Source organism: Odocoileus virginianus, chromosome 6 (genome assembly GCF_023699985.2).
Source record: "Odocoileus virginianus isolate 20LAN1187 ecotype Illinois chromosome 6, Ovbor_1.2, whole genome shotgun sequence".
NCBI lineage: Eukaryota > Metazoa > Chordata > Mammalia > Artiodactyla > Cervidae > Odocoileus > Odocoileus virginianus.
In genome coordinates, this window is record NC_069679.1 from 49696017 (window position 1) to 49715165 (window position 19149).

General features: G+C 38.7%; 1 protein-coding gene across 11 annotated transcripts in view; it reads left to right on the forward strand.

Moving 5' to 3' along the window:
* CEP152 (centrosomal protein 152) overlaps positions 1 to 19149 on the forward strand; it is a 97176-nt gene that overhangs the window by 24311 nt on the left and 53716 nt on the right. For all 11 annotated transcript variants that reach the window (XM_070469319.1, XM_070469318.1, XM_070469323.1 and 8 more), the window contains 4 exons: positions 3020 to 3220; positions 8222 to 8369; positions 9504 to 9595; positions 10329 to 10492. In XM_070469319.1, the coding sequence (XP_070325420.1) occupies positions 3020 to 3220; positions 8222 to 8369; positions 9504 to 9595; positions 10329 to 10492 (605 nt within the window). The remainder of the gene's footprint in view (positions 1 to 3019; positions 3221 to 8221; positions 8370 to 9503; positions 9596 to 10328; positions 10493 to 19149) is intronic.

Genomic DNA, 19149 nt, shown 5'->3' on the forward strand with positions numbered 1-19149 from the left:
CTTTTGCTGTCTCACATACAGGGTTATTGTTACCATCTTTCTAAATTCCATATATATGCGTTAGTATACTATATTGGTGTTTTTCTTTCTGGCTTACTTCACTCTGTATAATAGGCTCCAGTTTCATCCACCTCATTAGAACTGATTCTAATGTATTCTTTTTAATGGCCGAGTAATATTCCGTTGTGTATATGTACCACAGCTTTCTTATCCATTTGTCTGCTGATGGACATCTAGGCTCTTCTCTCACTCTTAAACTCAATAGCCTGTCTGTTATTATGTACTCGTATGTGCTGTCTCCTATCACTGGAATGCCCTCTCCTCAGCACATTGCTATTTGATTAACAAGCCCCTGCTCAAGGCTTTTCTTTTCCTAAGTCTTTCCGTTTTCTTCCTCAAGTCAGATGATCATATCTGTTATAACAGACCTAGAATAATCTTGGAAGGCCAAAACGGGTTGCCCTCATCTTAGTAACCTCACCACATAAGCCTAGAGCCTGGTACCTTATAGGTGATCAGTACATGGTGAGTGAGTTATGGTGTTCAATATTGACCTAACCTCTGAATTGTTTTTTTCTTACATATTTCTCTTTTCCTGCTCATACTATCACAAGTATAGTTTTATTTTGTGTTTTGAAATCTGATAAACAAGGGCTACCCTTACAATTCTTAAAATATTTAGTAGCTCTTTTTTTACACTTTTCCTTCTAGATCTTGCAAATCAACTTCCCATGCTTTATAAAGTCTTGTTGGGATTTTGATTAGTGAAGCATTGTGTTTACCATTTTATGGATGGTTAACCAAGTCTTGGCGAGGTCACATTACTTTTCCAGGATTACAAAGCTGGTTACTGAAAAGCATCAGAAACTAAATTTTCTGACCCCAACAGACCAGCCTTTGAAGTGGTGGCACATTCTTTGATTAATGAGAAGGGTGGCCATTTGATCATGGGAAATAGTCACAAGTCATTGGTAGCCACGCCCGGCAGTGAATGATTCCTGTGAGTAATGATGTTTTGGTGGTTACAAACAAAAGTGACTTGGTTCTAGATGAGATTAGTGGCTGGTTCTGAGGATGGAAGAGTTTAAACAATGTTGTCTCAAAAAAAAAAAAATAAATAAACAGTGTTGTCTCATGTCTGGTTCCCTCTGAGCCTTCAGCTGTTAGCTAAAAACCGCGAGGACTTCTCATCAGCCTTACATCTGAAGTGGTCTATTGCTTCTCACTCCCACTCCCCTCTACTGTGCCATATTTTATCACTCTATTTTAAAACCGTCTGAAATTATCTCATCTGTTTACTTATTATTGTCTGTCCCTTTTCACCAGAAAGTAATAAGACTTTAGGCCTTGGCTGTCTTGTCATCCTGTCCTTAAGTGCTTGGAACCCTGCCTGGCACAAAGTGTCCACATCATTTACTGAACAGATGATGAATGTCTTAAGTAGTTTAAGTGGTATTGGGATAAATAGGCAATCTCTGGAATAGAATGAAGAAGCGACCTCATTTGATGAAATTTTTCATTTTTATGTGTAATATAGACTATCATTATTTAAAATTTTTTGAAAAATGATAGTTATTAAAGAGTGGCTTTTATGTCATAATCTACATAATCTTTTAGTAATCTTTTTATAAGTTAGAACTTGCATTTATAAAAAATAAAATAGTATAAAATTAAATTTTAAATTACAATTAAATAAATTTAAAAAGGCAACAGAACCACCAGGTACATTAATTTTCTATTGCTGCTTTAACAGATCCCCACAGGCTTAGTGGCTTAAAACAGCAAAATTTATTACCTTACAGACAGAAAGTCAGAAGTCTGGCATGGCTTTCATTGGGCTAAAATCAAGGTGTCAGTAGAGCTCTGTTGCTTTCTGGAGATCTAGGGGAGAATCCCCTTTTTTTTACTTTTTCCAGTTTCTAGAGGCCCCCTGCATTCCTTGGTGTATGGTCCATTTCCATTTTCAGAGCTAGCAGTCACAATTCTGACTTTTTTTGCCTCAGTTTTCCTCATTAAAGGACCCTTCTGGATACAGTGGGTCCACCCTGGTAATCCAGGACAGTCTCCTTATTTGAGGTCATCTGGTTAGCAACTTTAATCCACTCACAACCTTAATTTCCCATTGTAATGTGACAGAACTATTCACAGGTTTCAGGAATTAGAACATGGGCATCTTTTGGGAGTTGTCAGTAAACCTGCTACACAATTACTTCTCCATAACCATACAGTTACAGTTTAAAAAGCTTCCTTTTTAGTATGTGACCACTGAGAAGTTTCATCAATCTTTCCAGCAGCAGTTGTTTTTAACCTCCTTTCTACCTCCCTCCCCATCCCACCTCTCATGTCTGATTCATGCTGCTCTTTGGCAGAAACTAACACAATTCTATAAAGCAATTATCTTTCAATTAAAAAATAAATAAATTTTTTAAAAAGTTGTCATTTTTCCATGACCTAACAGTTGGACTTCCCTCCAGCACTTGGAGCACAGAGCGATGCAAACAGCACTGAGATGGGTGTATAAGCAGCAGACTCCTTGCCTGGAACCCACGTTGCCATCATGTTGTGCAAAATCTTCTCTCTCTTTCCTCAGACACTTCCAGACTCTTTTTCCCTGTGAATAATAATCCCAGCAGCCACGGGCCTGGTGGATCCCAGCTAGGGAACTAGAGCCATCACGGGGAGACCTTTCTTCTCTTTGTTCTTGTTCTTGTTGTTTAGTCACTCAGTCATGTCTGGCTCTTTGCAACCCCGTGGACTGTAGCCTGCCAGGTTCCTCTGTCCATGGGATTCTCCAAGCAAGAATGCTGGAGTGGGTTGCCATTTCCTGCTCCAGGGGATCTTCCCCACCCAGGGGTTGAACCCCATGTCTCTTGTGTCTCCTTCACTGGCAGTGGGTTCTTTACTACTGAGAAGCCCCTACTTTCATTTAGTTAAGCGTGGTTGAGTTTTAGAATTAAAATTCATGAAGATAGCACAGAGTCAGAATACTGTAAATGTGTGTCCTGTGTGTATTTTCTAGATGATTAAAAAGTCCAGAACTACTGAGATGGCCCTGGACAGCCTGAAGCAGCAGCTGTTGGACTTGCATCATTCGGAATCGCTTCAGCGCACGAGGGAGCAGCATGAGAGCATCGTGATGGGCCTCACAAAGAAGTATGAGGAGCAAGTGCTGTCCTTACAAAGGAAGTTGGATGCTACCCTTACTGCACTGAAGGAACAGGTTGGAATGATTTCAGATAGCAACTATTATAAACAAGTCAAGTCATGACTGACATCTTGCGGTTCATCATATAGAAATGCTGGGTGTTTGCAGTAGGTATCTGAGTATGAGTAAAATTTAAAAGTCTGAAGAGTTTTATCTGTGGGTATGCCCCGAGGGCATACTTTTGGAAATCCTTCCTCTGGTAGGACTGGTTAGTGCTTTCTCACTTCTCATATTACTACTTCATTTGTCAAATATTTATGCATATTGTTTATATGTCTTAGAAGATTCCAAACTGAAAAGAAGGAGTGTTCTAGGAGCTGGCCTGGAATTGAGTGGTTGTCCTGGGAGATTAACCAGGAGAAGACCTTTCTTGGGTCTCCCAGTGTTTGGTTATTAACTTGTCAGTAAATATTGTCTAGAAATGATTCTTGGGAGAAGAGTTGATTTTAAGACTAGTGTAATAAAGAGGGAAGAGATTCTGATCTGAAATCATTTAGATATGAAACTTGAGCATGTTTCACAGTTTTTATTTTAGCTTTGCCCCAAAGGGAATAAAATGTTGTAACCCAGGTAGTGGGTTTGCTTGTGCTCCAAAACCCCAGATAATCAATCAGTTGAATGAATAAGATTTCAGGGATTGTCTTTCTCAATGTAATTTCAGAATTAATTTAACCCAAGGAAAGAAGAGAAGAATATTAAGATGAGAAGATCTAGAAAATCCCACCCCATTTAAAATTCACACTGATTTGAGTTGTTTTTTCTTCTTTATACAGCTGACTCTAAATTTTTCCATGATTTAGGTTGGGTACTATAAAACTGCATTATTGGCAATAATAATTGTTTGTATATCGTTTCATTTAATTTTACTTTTATATGTGTTTATATAAATTTTTATTGGATTTATTTTCCCATATAGATTTTTTAAAGATTCTTTTTATGTAGAAAAATACTGTGAATTTGATCAGTGTGAAGGATAAGTAGAGGGTAGGGAAAGACAAAGACTTTGACAAATTATTAAAGCCTAGAAAAAAAGGTTAAAAAAAGGAAAATGATTAAAGTCTACTTTCTGTAATATTAAAACAGATAGAACTTGAGATTCGGTTTTATTAAGCGTGGCTCTGTTTGGGTAGCAGCGTGAAAGCCGCTGTGGAGAGTGGTGCCCCCTCCGATGATGAGGGGAGCGGTGTCGGTGGCTTCTCCACGCCGGGTTGGGGATCTCTCCCTTCTCTCCTGCCTGAGGCACACTCACTCACGGGCATTCTGGGAGCAGTTCCTGGTGCGTTTCAAGCCCTGTACTTGTTCCATTCACTTTTCTCACCTCTTCCGACCCCTCAGCCAAAGAACCCTGGACTAGAACACAGAACAGAGTCTTCATTCTGTGCTGACTGGGCTCGGATGCCTGAACCATACAGTGAAAGTGTTGGTTGAGGTCTTGTCTGCTGTTACATTCTGTCAGTGATTTTTCTCTTTTATTTAAAACGGAGCAGAGCATAGCACTGATGTTAGCTTCTGTGTATTGTTCCATAACTACTTTGCAAAGTGGTGATTCCAAAGTGCCCGGTGTTTTTTTCTTTCTGGGAATGCTTTTTTTTGGGTATCCCTTTCATGCTGTCCATTTGCTATCATTTGGCTCAGCAGTATTTTTAATAAAAGGTCCGTTCGTATTATCTCAGAATCCAAGCTGAGAGTCCTAATTGGAAAAGGTGCTGTAAAGATCAGCCAAGAGCCAGGGAGTTGGCTGCCTGTAATCAGGAAAATGCATGCTTGTGTTCTATAGAGACAGGTGATTTATATTTTCTTAACATAACTGGTAACCATACATACATACTGCTCCTTGTCCTCTCTCTCTTTTTTTTTTAATATAAAAGTTATTGAAGAGGAGCAAAATCTTTCCCTTTCTGATAAACCTTTTCCTGCTCCACTCTACTCTGCAGGTTACAAAGAAGAATGAAACAACTCTTGAGAAAGAGTAGCATGGAATTAACTAGGTGATGTAGCAGATGAACAAGTTTGCTAATGTCTGGGTTCTTAGTGGCTTGCACGTAGTCACACAGCTGTGTACCTGAGTACATGCCAGTGTTACCTGAGTAGATGATCACACCTTGTGTGATTTGTGGGTGACAGAGATTGTTAACCTGGCATCTTCTAAAGCAGTCCATGACTAGGCTCCAGGGAGCTCTTGAATCTCTGAAATTGTGGGTGTGATTTTCTCTTGGGTGTCAGTATATGCAGTTTTCTTTGAGAAGACCCATGAGCTTATTCAGATTTTTCAAGAGGTTCAGACCTCCCCCTTGCAAAAATTTGAAAATCACTGCTTTGTGAAAAACTTGCTCTTGGAGGGGAAGGACTATACTTGTAAAATAATCATATTACTTCATTTGTTCAGCAAAGTTTTACTGAAAACAGCTAAACATCAGGATGTAAACAAAGTTTACATAGATTTAAATCTATTTTGAAAGACAAAACCCAATGCAGAAGCTACCTAATTCCACGTGATGGGAGGAGTAGCAATCCATCATATAATCGTGTTTACATGTGTTTTAATTTTTGTGTAACTCATGTATTTTGAGAAATACATGGCATGTAAAATTGTATTACTTTTTTAATATTTTCCTTAAGTCATCAGCTTTTCTGGTAGAAGGGATTGTACACACACTCACTGTGTAGCAGTTCTTGTTATTTTGGCTGAGTTACCCTTGGGTTTTGTGTGTGTGTGTGTGTGTGTGTGTGTGTGTGTGTGTGTGTGAGACAGAGAAGATGAGAAGAAATGAGCTCTTGCAGCTCATAATGTTCCTTCCCTGACAGGACGCTTATAGCATGCTATCTCTGAGGTGCTTCCCTCCCAGGTGTCTCCTTTCTCTTCCATTCACAGAAGTGTCATATCCTGAGATCTCTGTTCAGGTGTCTGAACTGACTTCTACTTCTTCCTGATACCGGTTGACATCTCTGATTAGCTCCTTGGTGGTTTAAATCTTTCTTCGTTCTGGTCTTCTTGAAATCTTCAGCTTCTGTTGAAGTCATGGACTTTGGTTTCTATGTTATGACCTTCAGCTGATCTATCTTCTAATCTTTTATATGTATTTAAGCACTTCCTATTGACTGAGAGACTCCAGCAGACCTGTGTGCATGTGGCTTAATTTTTTTTTTTCCTTTGTGCACTACAAATCTGTTCAATTCTATTTCATCTTGTGGGTTCAGCTATTATCTCTTAATCACTGCAGTTGTCTCATTCAGTCTTCAAAGACATCTGCCTCTATCAATCTTGAACTGAGTGTTCTCACTCAAGCTAATTGCTGAAAAGATAGAACCATTTATTTTTGTTTCTTGGTGTTTAAACTGCATAGTTTTATGAGTATGATATGTTTTCCCGAACTTGTCAACAGGAAACAGCATGGCTTAATTGATTGTTGCCTAAGGCCCCCACCTCTGCCCCCTGCATTCTGCCATGTGGCTTTTGGGGATCTTAGGTCCCTGACCAGGGATTGAACCAGAGTCTTGGCAGTGAAAGCCCAGAATCCTAACCACCAGGCCACCTGGGGGACTTAATTAGATTGTTGCTTATAGTCTAATTATCTCCATGGTCTGCCTCTTTATTATAATAGTTTTCATAATTACCTTTTCTTGAACTCTTTTGCGCCAGTTCTCAGTGTCTGGTAAAAGCTATCGTGACCTCCCCAGCACATAAATGTGAGTTGTTTCCCCACCTCTTCTTGCTCACACATTCACATTGTCATGAATATTAGCTCATCCGTTGTGTTTGCCATGTTACTTTGGTGCTTTAGAACCAAACTGGCCTGGGAATCAGCAGCAGTGTGCCAAGAGGTTTGCACTGTTGAATAAACATGGACCAGGTTCCAGAAGCTTCATTTTGCTCAAAAATTTGGTAGAAAAACGTTAAAGCAAACGTGACACATTATGAAATAGAATACAAAATGCTCATGAATTTTTAAGCTAACAGGGAACTTCACAGTCTCTTTGCTCTGCTTAAGGAGAGTGTTAGTATCCCTATGAGGTGATATATTTTCTATTTGTAACTGTAAGGCATTATTAGGCTTTAGATTATGGTAAAATCAGGCCCCAAATGCCTTCTCTCTGTCTCAAAGTCCTTTCTTGATATGCCTCTTACTATTTATTTTCTTCAGGTTTTTTCAGGTAACTTCAGCCAATTACCTTGATTTGCTTATGTGCCTCTCACATCCTCTATTTGCCTGGAATTCAGCCTGTGTCACCCTTCTTGAATGAGAGAGATGATGATTTCTTCTACCTGGCTTTGGGATTCCCATGGCTCATTACTTCCAAACACAGTTTCTTTTTGTAGACATTTGAATATATTATATACCTGCTCTAGATTCTCTATATAGCCCCATGTAATTACATACATGCACACATTTATCCTGTTTTTCTTTGTCTTTTTCAAATATCTTTTGTAGCATTCACTATGTATAAGGCACTATATAGGCACCTTCAAAGAGACTGTTAAGAGAAAAAAGACATATACAAGATGGAAAAACATGAGAGAAACAGATCAAGTTTAAAGCCAGTTCAGAAGAGGGAGGGCTACTTTTTGGCTATTCAGAATAGAGTGAGTTTCCATGTGTTTTGTCTGTATCCTTGCTGACTTGGGACACAGATTCCATGGTTCAAGGTGGTTTGCCTAGTGTGTACACACAATTATACTGAGAGTGTAAAATGCAAATAGGGATGTAATACATTTCCTTTGGCTTGAATAAAATCCAATTTTATAATAACAGTGTCTTAGGTATACAGAGCAGAGAGAGACTTTAGAAGCCATCAGATTCAAATTCAACCGAAAGGAAAAACAGACTGAGCAGTCGGTGACTGACCAGTTTGTTCTCCTGACTCAAACTTGTGCACTTGACCTTGTAAAAGAGGTGATCCTGTCAGGTAGTGATTTTATATTTGACTCAAAATCCAAAGAGGTAAGGTCATAATTGTTAGTTTAATATACAGTAACTTGATTATGAAAAGGACTTCTTGGATGCTTTTTCTGTTTAGGAAGATATCTGCTGTCATTTGAAAGATCAGGTTAAGCAACTGGAGAGGAATCAAGAAGCAACCAGATTAGAAAAGACTGAGATCATTAACAGATTGACGAGAAGCCTGGAGGAGAGTCAGAAGCAGTGTGCCAACCTGCTGCACTCAGGTGGGTGTGTGTGTGGGTGCTGGCTCCCCAGAAGGCTAGGAGAAACTGTGGAGCGAGCATAGTAGGATCCGTGAATTACTATAAAAATCCAGAAAAAAAACAGAAAAGTTCATCCGGGACAGAATTTTTTCTTAACATTGTTACTGGTGTATGTCTATGAAGATGTGGTGTATTTTCATTAGGTAATTGGGGAAATCCAGACAAGTATAAAGTAGAAAATAAAAATAGCCAATAATCCTACTATGCAGAGACAATGGTTAATGTTGTTCACAAGTGAATGTGTATAGACAGTTCCCTGCTTCTGTACCTAGTGCATTTTAAAACAAATCAAAGCTGAATGTGCAAAGATTGAATAATTCAGACGACCGGTACAATATTTGAAGAATGGGTTATTCAGAAGTTGAAGTCTGTCTAAATGTGTGTGTGTGTGTGTGTGTGTGTGTGTGTGTTTTGGTGGGGACAAAATTCGCATCATACTCCATTTAGGTCACTTCAGTTTTGTGTCCTTTGTTCCACATGGTATTACTTACTGAGCCTTTTTGGTTGCCATTAAAGGCTTTGAAAATAGGATTTTCTTTAGTTGCCTAATACTCCATCATTACTTTGCTTAGCCATTCCTTAGATGCTCATTTTCTTCTGAGGAAACCCAATAAAGTCCTTTTTAGATGAGAACCTTTTAACCATTTAAAATATTAGGTTACTGGAGTTTCAACGGTACAATCCTAGTTTGCTTCTAATAGGTGTGGAGGTGGGAGTGGTGGAAATAAAAGCACTCAGAAAGAAGCTAAAGGCAGCAAGATGTGGTTTTCTTATTGGAAAGTAGAAATGGAATGGGTTCTAAAGAATTTTTACTTTGGTAATCTGTGAGCTAGAATGTTCTGCTCCTATTAAAGGACTTGTGGAGTGTTAAGCTCTGTAGACATGGCTGGTTTAATTCATGGCAGGGTCACAGTAGCCCATCTTCAACTCCCCGAGGACCTTTGGGCAGCCGTACTAAATCTTGAAAATGTCAGCACCACACATATGCTTTCTGGGTCCCACCGGCTATAGCCTCAGTGGATGCAAGTTCTTCTGTATGTCATAGGCAGCTTGTTCCATTACATCTGACGTATTCTGTGGTTCTTTCTCCCACAGGCTCAGTACAGGAGGTGGCTCAACTCCAGCTCCAGCTGCAGCAAGCACAAAAGGCACACGCTATGAGTGAAAACATGAGCAAGGCTTTGCAAGTGAGTGTTGCCTCCAGGAAGAGACTTTCTGGGTAACTGAATTAGGCGATGGTTACGTCACCTTTTTGAACCTTGGATTTCTGTGTATGGTGGTTGGACTATCTCCAATCCAGCCCACAGGAGTCACTCACAACCTTACCACACAGCTGGGTAGCCAAGCCCTGGTCTGCCCACCTATGGAGCAAGGGACCATCCCTTCCTTCACTTGGCACGTCCTTTCATCTTGGGAAGTGTCCCAGAGATAGGTTTGTCTACAGGTGTGGGAAACCTACAGTTCAACTGCAGTCCTCTCACACCCTCCTCCAGTACCAGTTATGTTTTCCACTGGAGGAAGTGCTCAGTATTCCCTCCCCTGGAAAGATGTATAGTATTTTGTGCCTTTTCACCACTGGCAGACTAAACCAGTCTCCTCTGTCCCCTGCTCTTAGGCAACATGCACTACCACCAGCTTCTCAGCTCAAGGGAGGCTGTTTGTGGAGGATGGAATGTCAGTGAGGGAGGTGTGAGAGAGATGTTTACATCTGCTTTCTTATTCACTTTATTTGTTCATTCAGTTTACTTGAAAACCTTGATATGTGCTGGCCTTTACATTTTTAATGCATGCCAAAAGATGTATTTGAAGTAGCATTTCTGCCTTCTGTTGATCATTAAAATAAACTTTGAAGAATAGAAAGAATGACTGATTCCTTCTTATAAAAAAATGAAAATGACTTTCAATAATTTTGTGTTTTAGGAAGAATTAAAAGAACTAAAAGATGAAATTTCTCTGTATGAATCTGCTGCAAAACTAGGAATACTTCCAAGTGACTCAGAAGGAGAATTAAATATAGAACTAACTGAATCGTATGTTGATTTGGGTATTAAGAAAGTCAACTGGAAAAAATCCAAAGTTAAGAGGTATGGAGAAAATACTTTACTATAGAAGAATTCACATTAATAATATTGATGGTGCATAATAAGCAAGCGGCACCAGGCATGAAATGATGAACTGCCTAGGGGTTCCTTAGTGCAAATCAGTTTATTTTAGTAACTTCTAATGAACTGCCAATGTCAGAAATCAAAATGAACAGAAACCTCAAGTGTTGGAATTGTACTGTCTTAATACCAATAGGCACGTCAGTTCCAATAAGGTAAAAATAATTTACTTAAAATATACAAGTTAAATTCTACTACTTAAATTATGTATCTGTTTTATTAAGGCAAGAGCATATTATTTTTATTATGTTAAAACTGTGTGTTGGAAGCAGCCATTTATCAATGGTATATGAGAGAATGAGCGTTGATTTTCCTTAGGAACTTTACTGTGACCTTATTTATTTATTTATGGCTACTCTGGGTCTTTGTTGCTGTGCAAAGCCTTTCTCTAGTTGTGGCATTCGGGGGCTACTCTCTAGTTGCGGTGCATGGGCTTCTCATTGTGATGGCTTCTCTTCTTGTGGAGCATGGCGCTGTAGGGCACATGGGCTTTAGTAGTTGTGGTGCCCAGAGTCAGTTGCCCTGTAGCATGTAGAATCCTCCCTGATCAGGGATCGAACCCATGTCCCCTGCATTAGCAGGTGGATTCTTAACCACTGGACCACCAGGGAAGTCCCTGTGACCTTACTTTTAAAATAGGGATTCTGTCTTTTATGCTTAATACAGATATTTTAATGCTGCCAAGGGTGTGTGTCATTGTCCCTGCTGGGCATAGCGGGGAAGGGAGTGGTCATGGTAGAAGAGGGAGCACGTTTAGATATCATGAAGCACTTAAAAGATAAACGCAGGGAAGGATGTATAGTTTGAAGCATTTGCTATTTGGAAGGGACTATTTAAGGCTCTCGGAGTGGAGTACGAAGATGAAAGAGACACTCTCCCCACAGGGAGTTTATATTTTGTCTGATGAAGAGAGGGAGACATACTTGTAAGCCACTAAGTGCTGTGTGCTAAATGCAGTGCTTAACAAACAAAGGGGGTATTTAGCCGTTTCTTCTTCTGGTCTGGGATAAAGATGAAAGATTGGCTTATTTGGAAGAGATTGCATTCAGGCTAAGGAAAGCCTTTCTTGAATGCATTCTTTTTTTTTTTTCTTGAATGCATTCTTGTATGAAGCCACCACCATCCAATTTATACTTTAAGACTGAGTTTGCCATCATTGGTGTTTAGTGAAAGTGTTTACTACCTGGTGTGTTTCAAGTATCATGCAGCTAAATACAAACATATGAATCCTCTGAAAAGTTTGTTCCACAGTAAGTTTTAGAACTTACTTATTTTAGTGCTGTGATTCCATTTTCAAAACAACCAAATGAGATGCAGTAAATCAAGATCTCAGTCAGGTGATGCTGTGGAACACAGTGTTACGTTAGTTGGGTTAGGTTCCACTTATCTGGAAGTCAGTCTTTAGAGACTGTCATCTCAACAGAGCACAACTACAATCCAGACAGCCGCCAAGAAGCAAATAGCAGACCTGGATTATGTGATATATTTGTTAGAAGCCATCTTGGGGCTTATACCCCAGGGCCATGTTGATTTAGATTTGTTGGTACCCATGTGTGCATGTGGGTGCATGGTAAGTTGCTTCAGTCGTGTCTGACTCTTTGCGACCCCATGGACTATAGCCCGCCAGGCTCCTCTATCCGTGAGTTACCTGATTTCCTAAGTGACCGCAGAGTAAATGGGTCAGGGAGCTGGGAGAGGCGCTGCCAGGACTTCAGCCGGCCAGCTCAGTCTCAGCAAGGAGAGAGCGACAGGAAGCCACAGTGCCGGAGCGGCCACGCCGCGGTGTAAGCAGCTTTTATACATCTAGGCCTGTTCTGACCCACATCGGAGAGTCCACAATTGTGATCCTGGGTTATCAAAGGAAGCCTTCAGCTTTGGTTAGTTAATTATAAGCAAAAGAGGATGAATGCACTTTAAACAGATTTACATAAAAATTTAAAGTTAAAATGTAGTCATCTGGAAAATTGACTGCTGTGAATGGCTCATTTCCTGTTAATGCTGGATTAATTCTCAGGGGCTAGTGGAAAAAGCCTGGCCTTTAGATCCAGAATTGTTTTGAATCATAGCTTTGCTGTTTATTACTAACTTTCTGACCTTGGGCAAGTTTCTTGACTTTTCTGAGCCTATTTTCTTATCAGGCAAGAGTATAGCATATCCCTTGGGGGCTTAAAATAGATAGAATATAAAGGGCCTCATGTAATAAATTCTAGCACATGCTAGGCATTTAATCGGTGGTAGCTGTTACTATTATTATTTAAGAGAGACTTGACTAAAATATACCATTGATAAGATTTTATATTAATCTTTTTTCTTGGAGTGTAATTCTTTACAATGTTGTGTTTCTGCTCTACAACAAAGTGAATCAATTATATGTATACATATATCCCCTCCCTCTTGAATCTCCCTCCCCTTAATCAGCTTTTTATTGGACACATTTTATAAAAAGTCTTTGATCCTCATTTAAATCTTGGGGAAAGCATGGGAGACATATTATTTTAGGGTTGGGAAAACCAGAGCTCAAAAGAGCGAACTCCTTAGCCCAAAAAGACAGACGCTTAGCCACAGAACTAGTACTTCAACCCGAAACTTGACTGTCGTATATATCTGTTGGTTCGTATTTCTGAGACAGTCAAACCTGTTTTCCCTAAACTTCATTCTTCTATGTTGTTTTAAAAAGAGGATTAAAGATTTAGTTTCTGCCAAAAAAGATATCTCTGCAACTTATTACTTTACTTTATGCCATAATTAGTCTGGGAATTGGGTAAATAATACATGTATGTATGTGTGTGTATATATATGTAGGTTTATCTTTTGATGTAGAGTTATTCCATCTTGACATTTACTAAAATATATTTACTTTGCCCTTTCTACTTAATTAGTAATCATCACCCAGATCCTACAGTAGTTTAAAGCACGTCCCTGTGTTGTAGCCAGGTGTTCTGGGAAACAAGCTCACTGAGAAGGACAATGCAGATAGAGGAGTGCAGTTGATTACACTGGCGGGCCCAAGGCAGAGTCTCCTCTTAGCCAAGGACCCTGACCAGTTTTTGTGAAACCCTTATATACCCTAAGTGTACGTGCCCAAACCCACCTCCACAAATTCCCTGCAACTAGTCTGAACAAAGGAAAAGAAAGATACAATCAAAGATAACCCGTGATTCATATGCCTTAGGCCTAGGTAGTTAACAGTGGACAATTATCAATAGGCCTGTGGTCATACCCCAATAAGCATAATAGAATTCATAATTCTGTTCGGTTACACAGACAGTTAGGGGTCTTTTAGGTGACTGAGGTACGAACCCTGGGGCTCTTGCATCCGGGGGGCCTGGTTTCCAGTTGGTATGTCCTTTCCATGGGCATAGATGGAGTCCTGCTTTCAAGATGGAGCCTGTTCTGTCTGTTTCTTCCTTCACCTGTGGATAATAAACTTGAGACATCACATGGCTATCATACCAAAAGGAATGCCAGTGTTAAACCAGAAAAGTGAGGGATAACTAAAACAGGTGGTGCGTCAGTGGGGCTCAGGAAGATGTTCAGTGAAGTGCAGGATAAGTGAAGACATTATCTTGCAGTCATCCCTCCTACCATTGGCTCCATGGCTCAGTAGGTAAAGAATATGCCTACCAATGAGGATATACTACAGTTGCAGGTTTGATCCCTGGGTTGGGAAGATCCCCTGCAGGAGGAAATGGCAACTCATTCCAGTATTCTTGCCTGGAAAAATCCCAAGGACAGAGTAGCCAGTGGGCTGCAGTCCATCGGGTTGCAAAGAGGCGGACACGACTGAACATGCACTTTGTTACTTACTATCCTTCCCACCAGTGCTTTAATGGATAAGAATTTAGCTTTGTTGTTGCTCAGTCATTTTGAGGAAAAAGTAAAAGTATTCTTAGTTCAAAGTGGGAAGAGGTACAAGAGAGATTAGATTTGTACCTTTTCTCTGCTGAATCATGTTTCTTAGAACAAAAGGAAGCAACACTTTGCCAATGTCAAGAATTTTAGTTTTTTGTTGACTTCAGCTCCTTTCAAATCACTGACCCAAATACTAGCGGCTCCAAGCTTTTATTCCCGACTACCATCTCCCTCAAGCTACTGCTTAGTAAATGTTAAGGGTTTAGCCCAGTGCTGTATTTCACATTCATGGAATTGGAGTAGCTAAATATGCATGCAGCCTGCAGACAGCTTCCCCTCTTCCTTATTGTAGTTGGCTGTGAAGCTCAAATAATAAACATTTAACAAGTGGAAAGCCTTTCTCCTTCTGTCTTCTCAGCAGGCTTCATCAGGGACAGTTTATTTGGATTGAGGGGAACCGCCCTCCCCAGGGCTCACTAGTGAGCCTAATAACAGAGCTGGTCACCACTGCTGGCTTTTCCCTTTTGGGAAAGAAGAGAAAATTATTTTAGCTAGCACTTTCTCTGCTCTCTGACTTGGCTCCCTCTAGGAGTACATGGTGTGCTATTTCAGTGGTCAGTGTTCAGTAAGAAAAGAAGCATAATTTGTTAACGGCTTGAAAGTTAGTTCACCATGTCGTATATCACTGGAAGATGCATTGCAATATGTTTTATATTTCTTACATAAATTATATTTATCTCATATTTATATAGAAATGGTTGGTTTAGGTTGGTGAGGTCTACACACACACACATAGTTACACTATGTATAATACATATTTAAAAAGTTGTGTATATTGATAAATATGTAGTACATTGCCAAGAGCTCCTTTTGTAACATTAAAAAACCCCTAATATTTTGTTCATCCTCTCTCTCTCTCTTTCTGTATATGTATATGTATGTATATACACAATATGCATATATATTTGTGTATATATTTAATGTTTCATTTGGAATCATCTGAAACTGAAAAATTAGAGAAATTATGTTAATCTGGATACTATTCTTTTTCCTTTTTCTTAGAAACAGACTTTAATTTTTTAGAACAGTTTTAGGTTTATAAATTAACATAGTACAAAGAATTACCCCGTGTTCTGCATCCATTTTTCCCTATTAACATTTTACAACAGCATGGTACAACTCTTGAACTAATACTGATGAATTATTATTAACGAATATCCATAGTTTATTTAGATGTCCTTTGTTTTTATCTGATGATCTTTTTTGTTTCAAGATCACACTAGGATACCCCCCTTATATTTAGGAGTCGTTTTCCCCCAGGTTCCTCCTGACTTTCCTCATTTTTGAGGACCTTGACAGTTTGAGAAATGCTGGTCAAGTGTTTTTAGGAAGGAAGACCCTCCTGGAATTTGAAGTTTTTTTCATGGGTTTTGTGGAGGAAGACCGCATAGATGAGGTTCCATTTTTATCACATCATTTTAAGGGTACATACTATCAGCTTTTTATTTCTTCTCAAATGTAGCTTTCTTTTTTATAGAAACATTAGAAGTTACCAGTTAAAAGCAGCCATAATCTTACTTCCCCTCCCAGGAAGAAAACTACTATTAACATTTTGGTATATAACTTCCACATTATCTATTTTGTAGGTTTCTAAAGGATAAAATACTATTGAATATACTACTTTAAAATGTGTCTTTTAACTTGGTACATTCTGGAATCCTTAGATATCAGTAAATATTGTTGTAAATACTTATCAGTGGATATGTGGAACTATAGTTAGGAATACACTGTTTTAAAATTTTTTTAACCATAATTAATGCATTATTATAACTAAAAGCATACTTGTAGTCTGGTCTTTATTCACATCTTTGGTTTATTTCCTTAGATGTGGGTAAATAATCTTGTCAAAGAGCATGCGTGTTTGATGCTTTTAATAGGTGTTATTACTCATATCATGATAGTACCTATTTCTCTGTACCCTAGCCATTGTTGAAGGTTATCACTTTTCCTGTTTAAAAATTTTATGTAGTTAGATCCGTAACTTTTCCCTCTTGATTTCTTGATGATATTTTTCTAGTACTTTTTATAACTTTGCTTTTTAAAACTTTTAAAATTGTAAAATATAACACATAAAAATGTATGAAATATAAGTGTCCAGCTTAATGTATGATTTTAAAATGAATTCCCATGGAACTATCATCAAGGTCAAGAAATAAAACATTGCCAGCCTGTATTCCTCTTTCTAGTCATAACATTGAGCTTACTACTGTCTTAACTCTTAAATTATTTTGATTTTCTTGTTATCTTTTAAAAGCTAGTTATTCTTGCCTGAACTCTATATGTTAGATTTGCCTTCATTTAGAGGGAATTCATATATCAGGTGGTTTTTCTTTTTTCCTCTTTTCTATAGCTTTATTGAGATATACAGTTGACCCTTGAGCAACATGGGTTTGAACTGAAGAAGTCCACTTATATGTGGATTTTTAAAATAAGCATAGTACATGTATTTTTATTTTACAGGTGGTGGAGGAGGGGGCCAGCACCCCCAACCCTCCACGTTGTTCAAGGGTCAACTATATTTCCAGGATCATAAAATTCACCTGTTTGGAGTGTACGCAGTTCAGTGTGTTTAGTATCCCCAAAGTTGCCCGTCTGTTACCACAACCTAATTTTAAAACATTTCAGCTTCCCCCACAAGAAGTCCAGTGCTTACTCCCAGTCATTCCCTGTCATCCTGTCTGTCTTCACTGTGCTGTACTTAGTTGCTCGGTCGTGTCCGACTCTGCCACCCCGGGGACCGTAGCCCGTCTGGCTCTGCCCATGGGGATTCTTCAGGCAAGAATACTGGAGTGGGTTGCCATGCTGTCCCCCAGGGGATCTTCCCAACCCAAGGATCAAACCCAGGTCTCCCACATTGCAGGTGGATTCTTTATCATCTACCCGGGAAGCCCAAGAATATCAGAGTGAGTACCTATCCCTTCGCCAGGGGAACTTCCCCACTCAGGAATCCAACTGGGATCTTCTGCATTGCAGGTGGATTCTTTCCCAGCAGCTCAGGCAAATACTTATTTTCTTTCTACCTCTATGGATTTTCCTATTCTGTTTATTTCACTTTAATGGATTTATATAATATGTGGTTAGCTTTTTTTTTTGATTGGCTTCTTTCACTTGGCACATAATGCTTAGAAGGTTCATCCACGTTCAGTCCGTTTTATAGCCAAGTAATATTCCGAATATATTCTGAACAAGTAATATTGTACAAATGTAGCACAGTTTGCTTGTTTATTCATCAGCTAATGGACATTTATTTGGATCATTTTACTTTTTGGCTATTATGAATAATGCTGCAAATTTTGGAGTGGACATGTTTTCAGCTTTCTTAGATGGTTTATATGGCAACTTTATGCTTAGCATTTTGAAAAATGGTCAGTTTTCTGAAGTGGCTGTACTGTTTTACATTGTCACTGGCAATGAATGAGGGTTTCAGTTTCTTTATATCTTCATCAGCACTTGTTAATTTTCTATTTAAGAAACTATAGTTTCCTGGTGGATATGGAATAGTTTCTTATCATGGTGATTTGCTAATGATGTGGTTTTTACTTGATAGCTAATCATGTTGAACATTTTTTCATGTGTTGATTGGCCATTTGCATTTTTTCTTTGGAGAAATGTCTGTTCACATCTTTTGCCCATTTTAAAATTGGGTTGTCTTTTTACTGTTTAGTTTCAAGAGCTATTTATATATCCTGAATTTAAGTCCCTTGTCAGATACACGATTTGCCTATATTTTTTCCTATTCAGTGAGCTGTCTTTTCTGTTTCTTGATAGCATGCTTTGAAGCATGAAAGCCTTTAATTTTATGAAGGCTAACTTACGTATTTTTTTTTCCTTTGGTTGCCTGCACTTTTCTAAGAAACCATTCTCTAATCCGAGATTCTGAAGTTTTATACCTGTTTTCTTCTAAGAGTATTATCTCTTATATTATGTCTTGAAATCCATTTTGAATTAATTTTTTGCATATGATAGGAGGTAGGAGTCTAACTGTATTCTTTTGCATGTGTATATCCAGTTGTTTCGTACCATTTGTTAAAAAGACTATTTTTCACTAAATTGTTTTGTTATGCTTGTCAAAAAATGAATTGATTGTGAATGTGAGAGTTTATTTCTGAGCTCTCAGTTTTATCTCATTGAGCTATGTATCTTGATGCACTAGATTGCCATATCTTTGTAGTAACTTTTGAAATTGGAAAGTGTGAGTCTTCCAACTTTGTTCTTCCTTTTCAAGATTTCTTTGGCTAATCTGAGTCTCTTGCAATTCCATATGAGTTTTATGATCAGTTTGTCAATTTCTGCAAAGAAATTAGGCAAGATTGTGGTACGGATTGTATGGAATCTGGAGAACAATTTGGAGGAATATTGCCATCTTAATAATATTGTGTCCTGATCCCTGAACACTGGATGTTTTTCCATTTATTTTGATCTTCTTTTATTTCTTTCAGTGTATTGGTCATACACGTTTATAATTTTGTGGTTTTCAGTGTATTAGTCATGCTTTTGTTAAACTTACTCCAGTGTTTTATTCTCTTGGTTATTCTTTTTGCTGGATTGTTTTCTCTTATTTATTTTTCTGACCTCACCACATAGCTTGGAGGATCTTAGTTCCCCAATCAGGGATCAAACCTGTGCCCCCTACAATGGAAGCATGGAGTCCTAACCACTAGACCCAC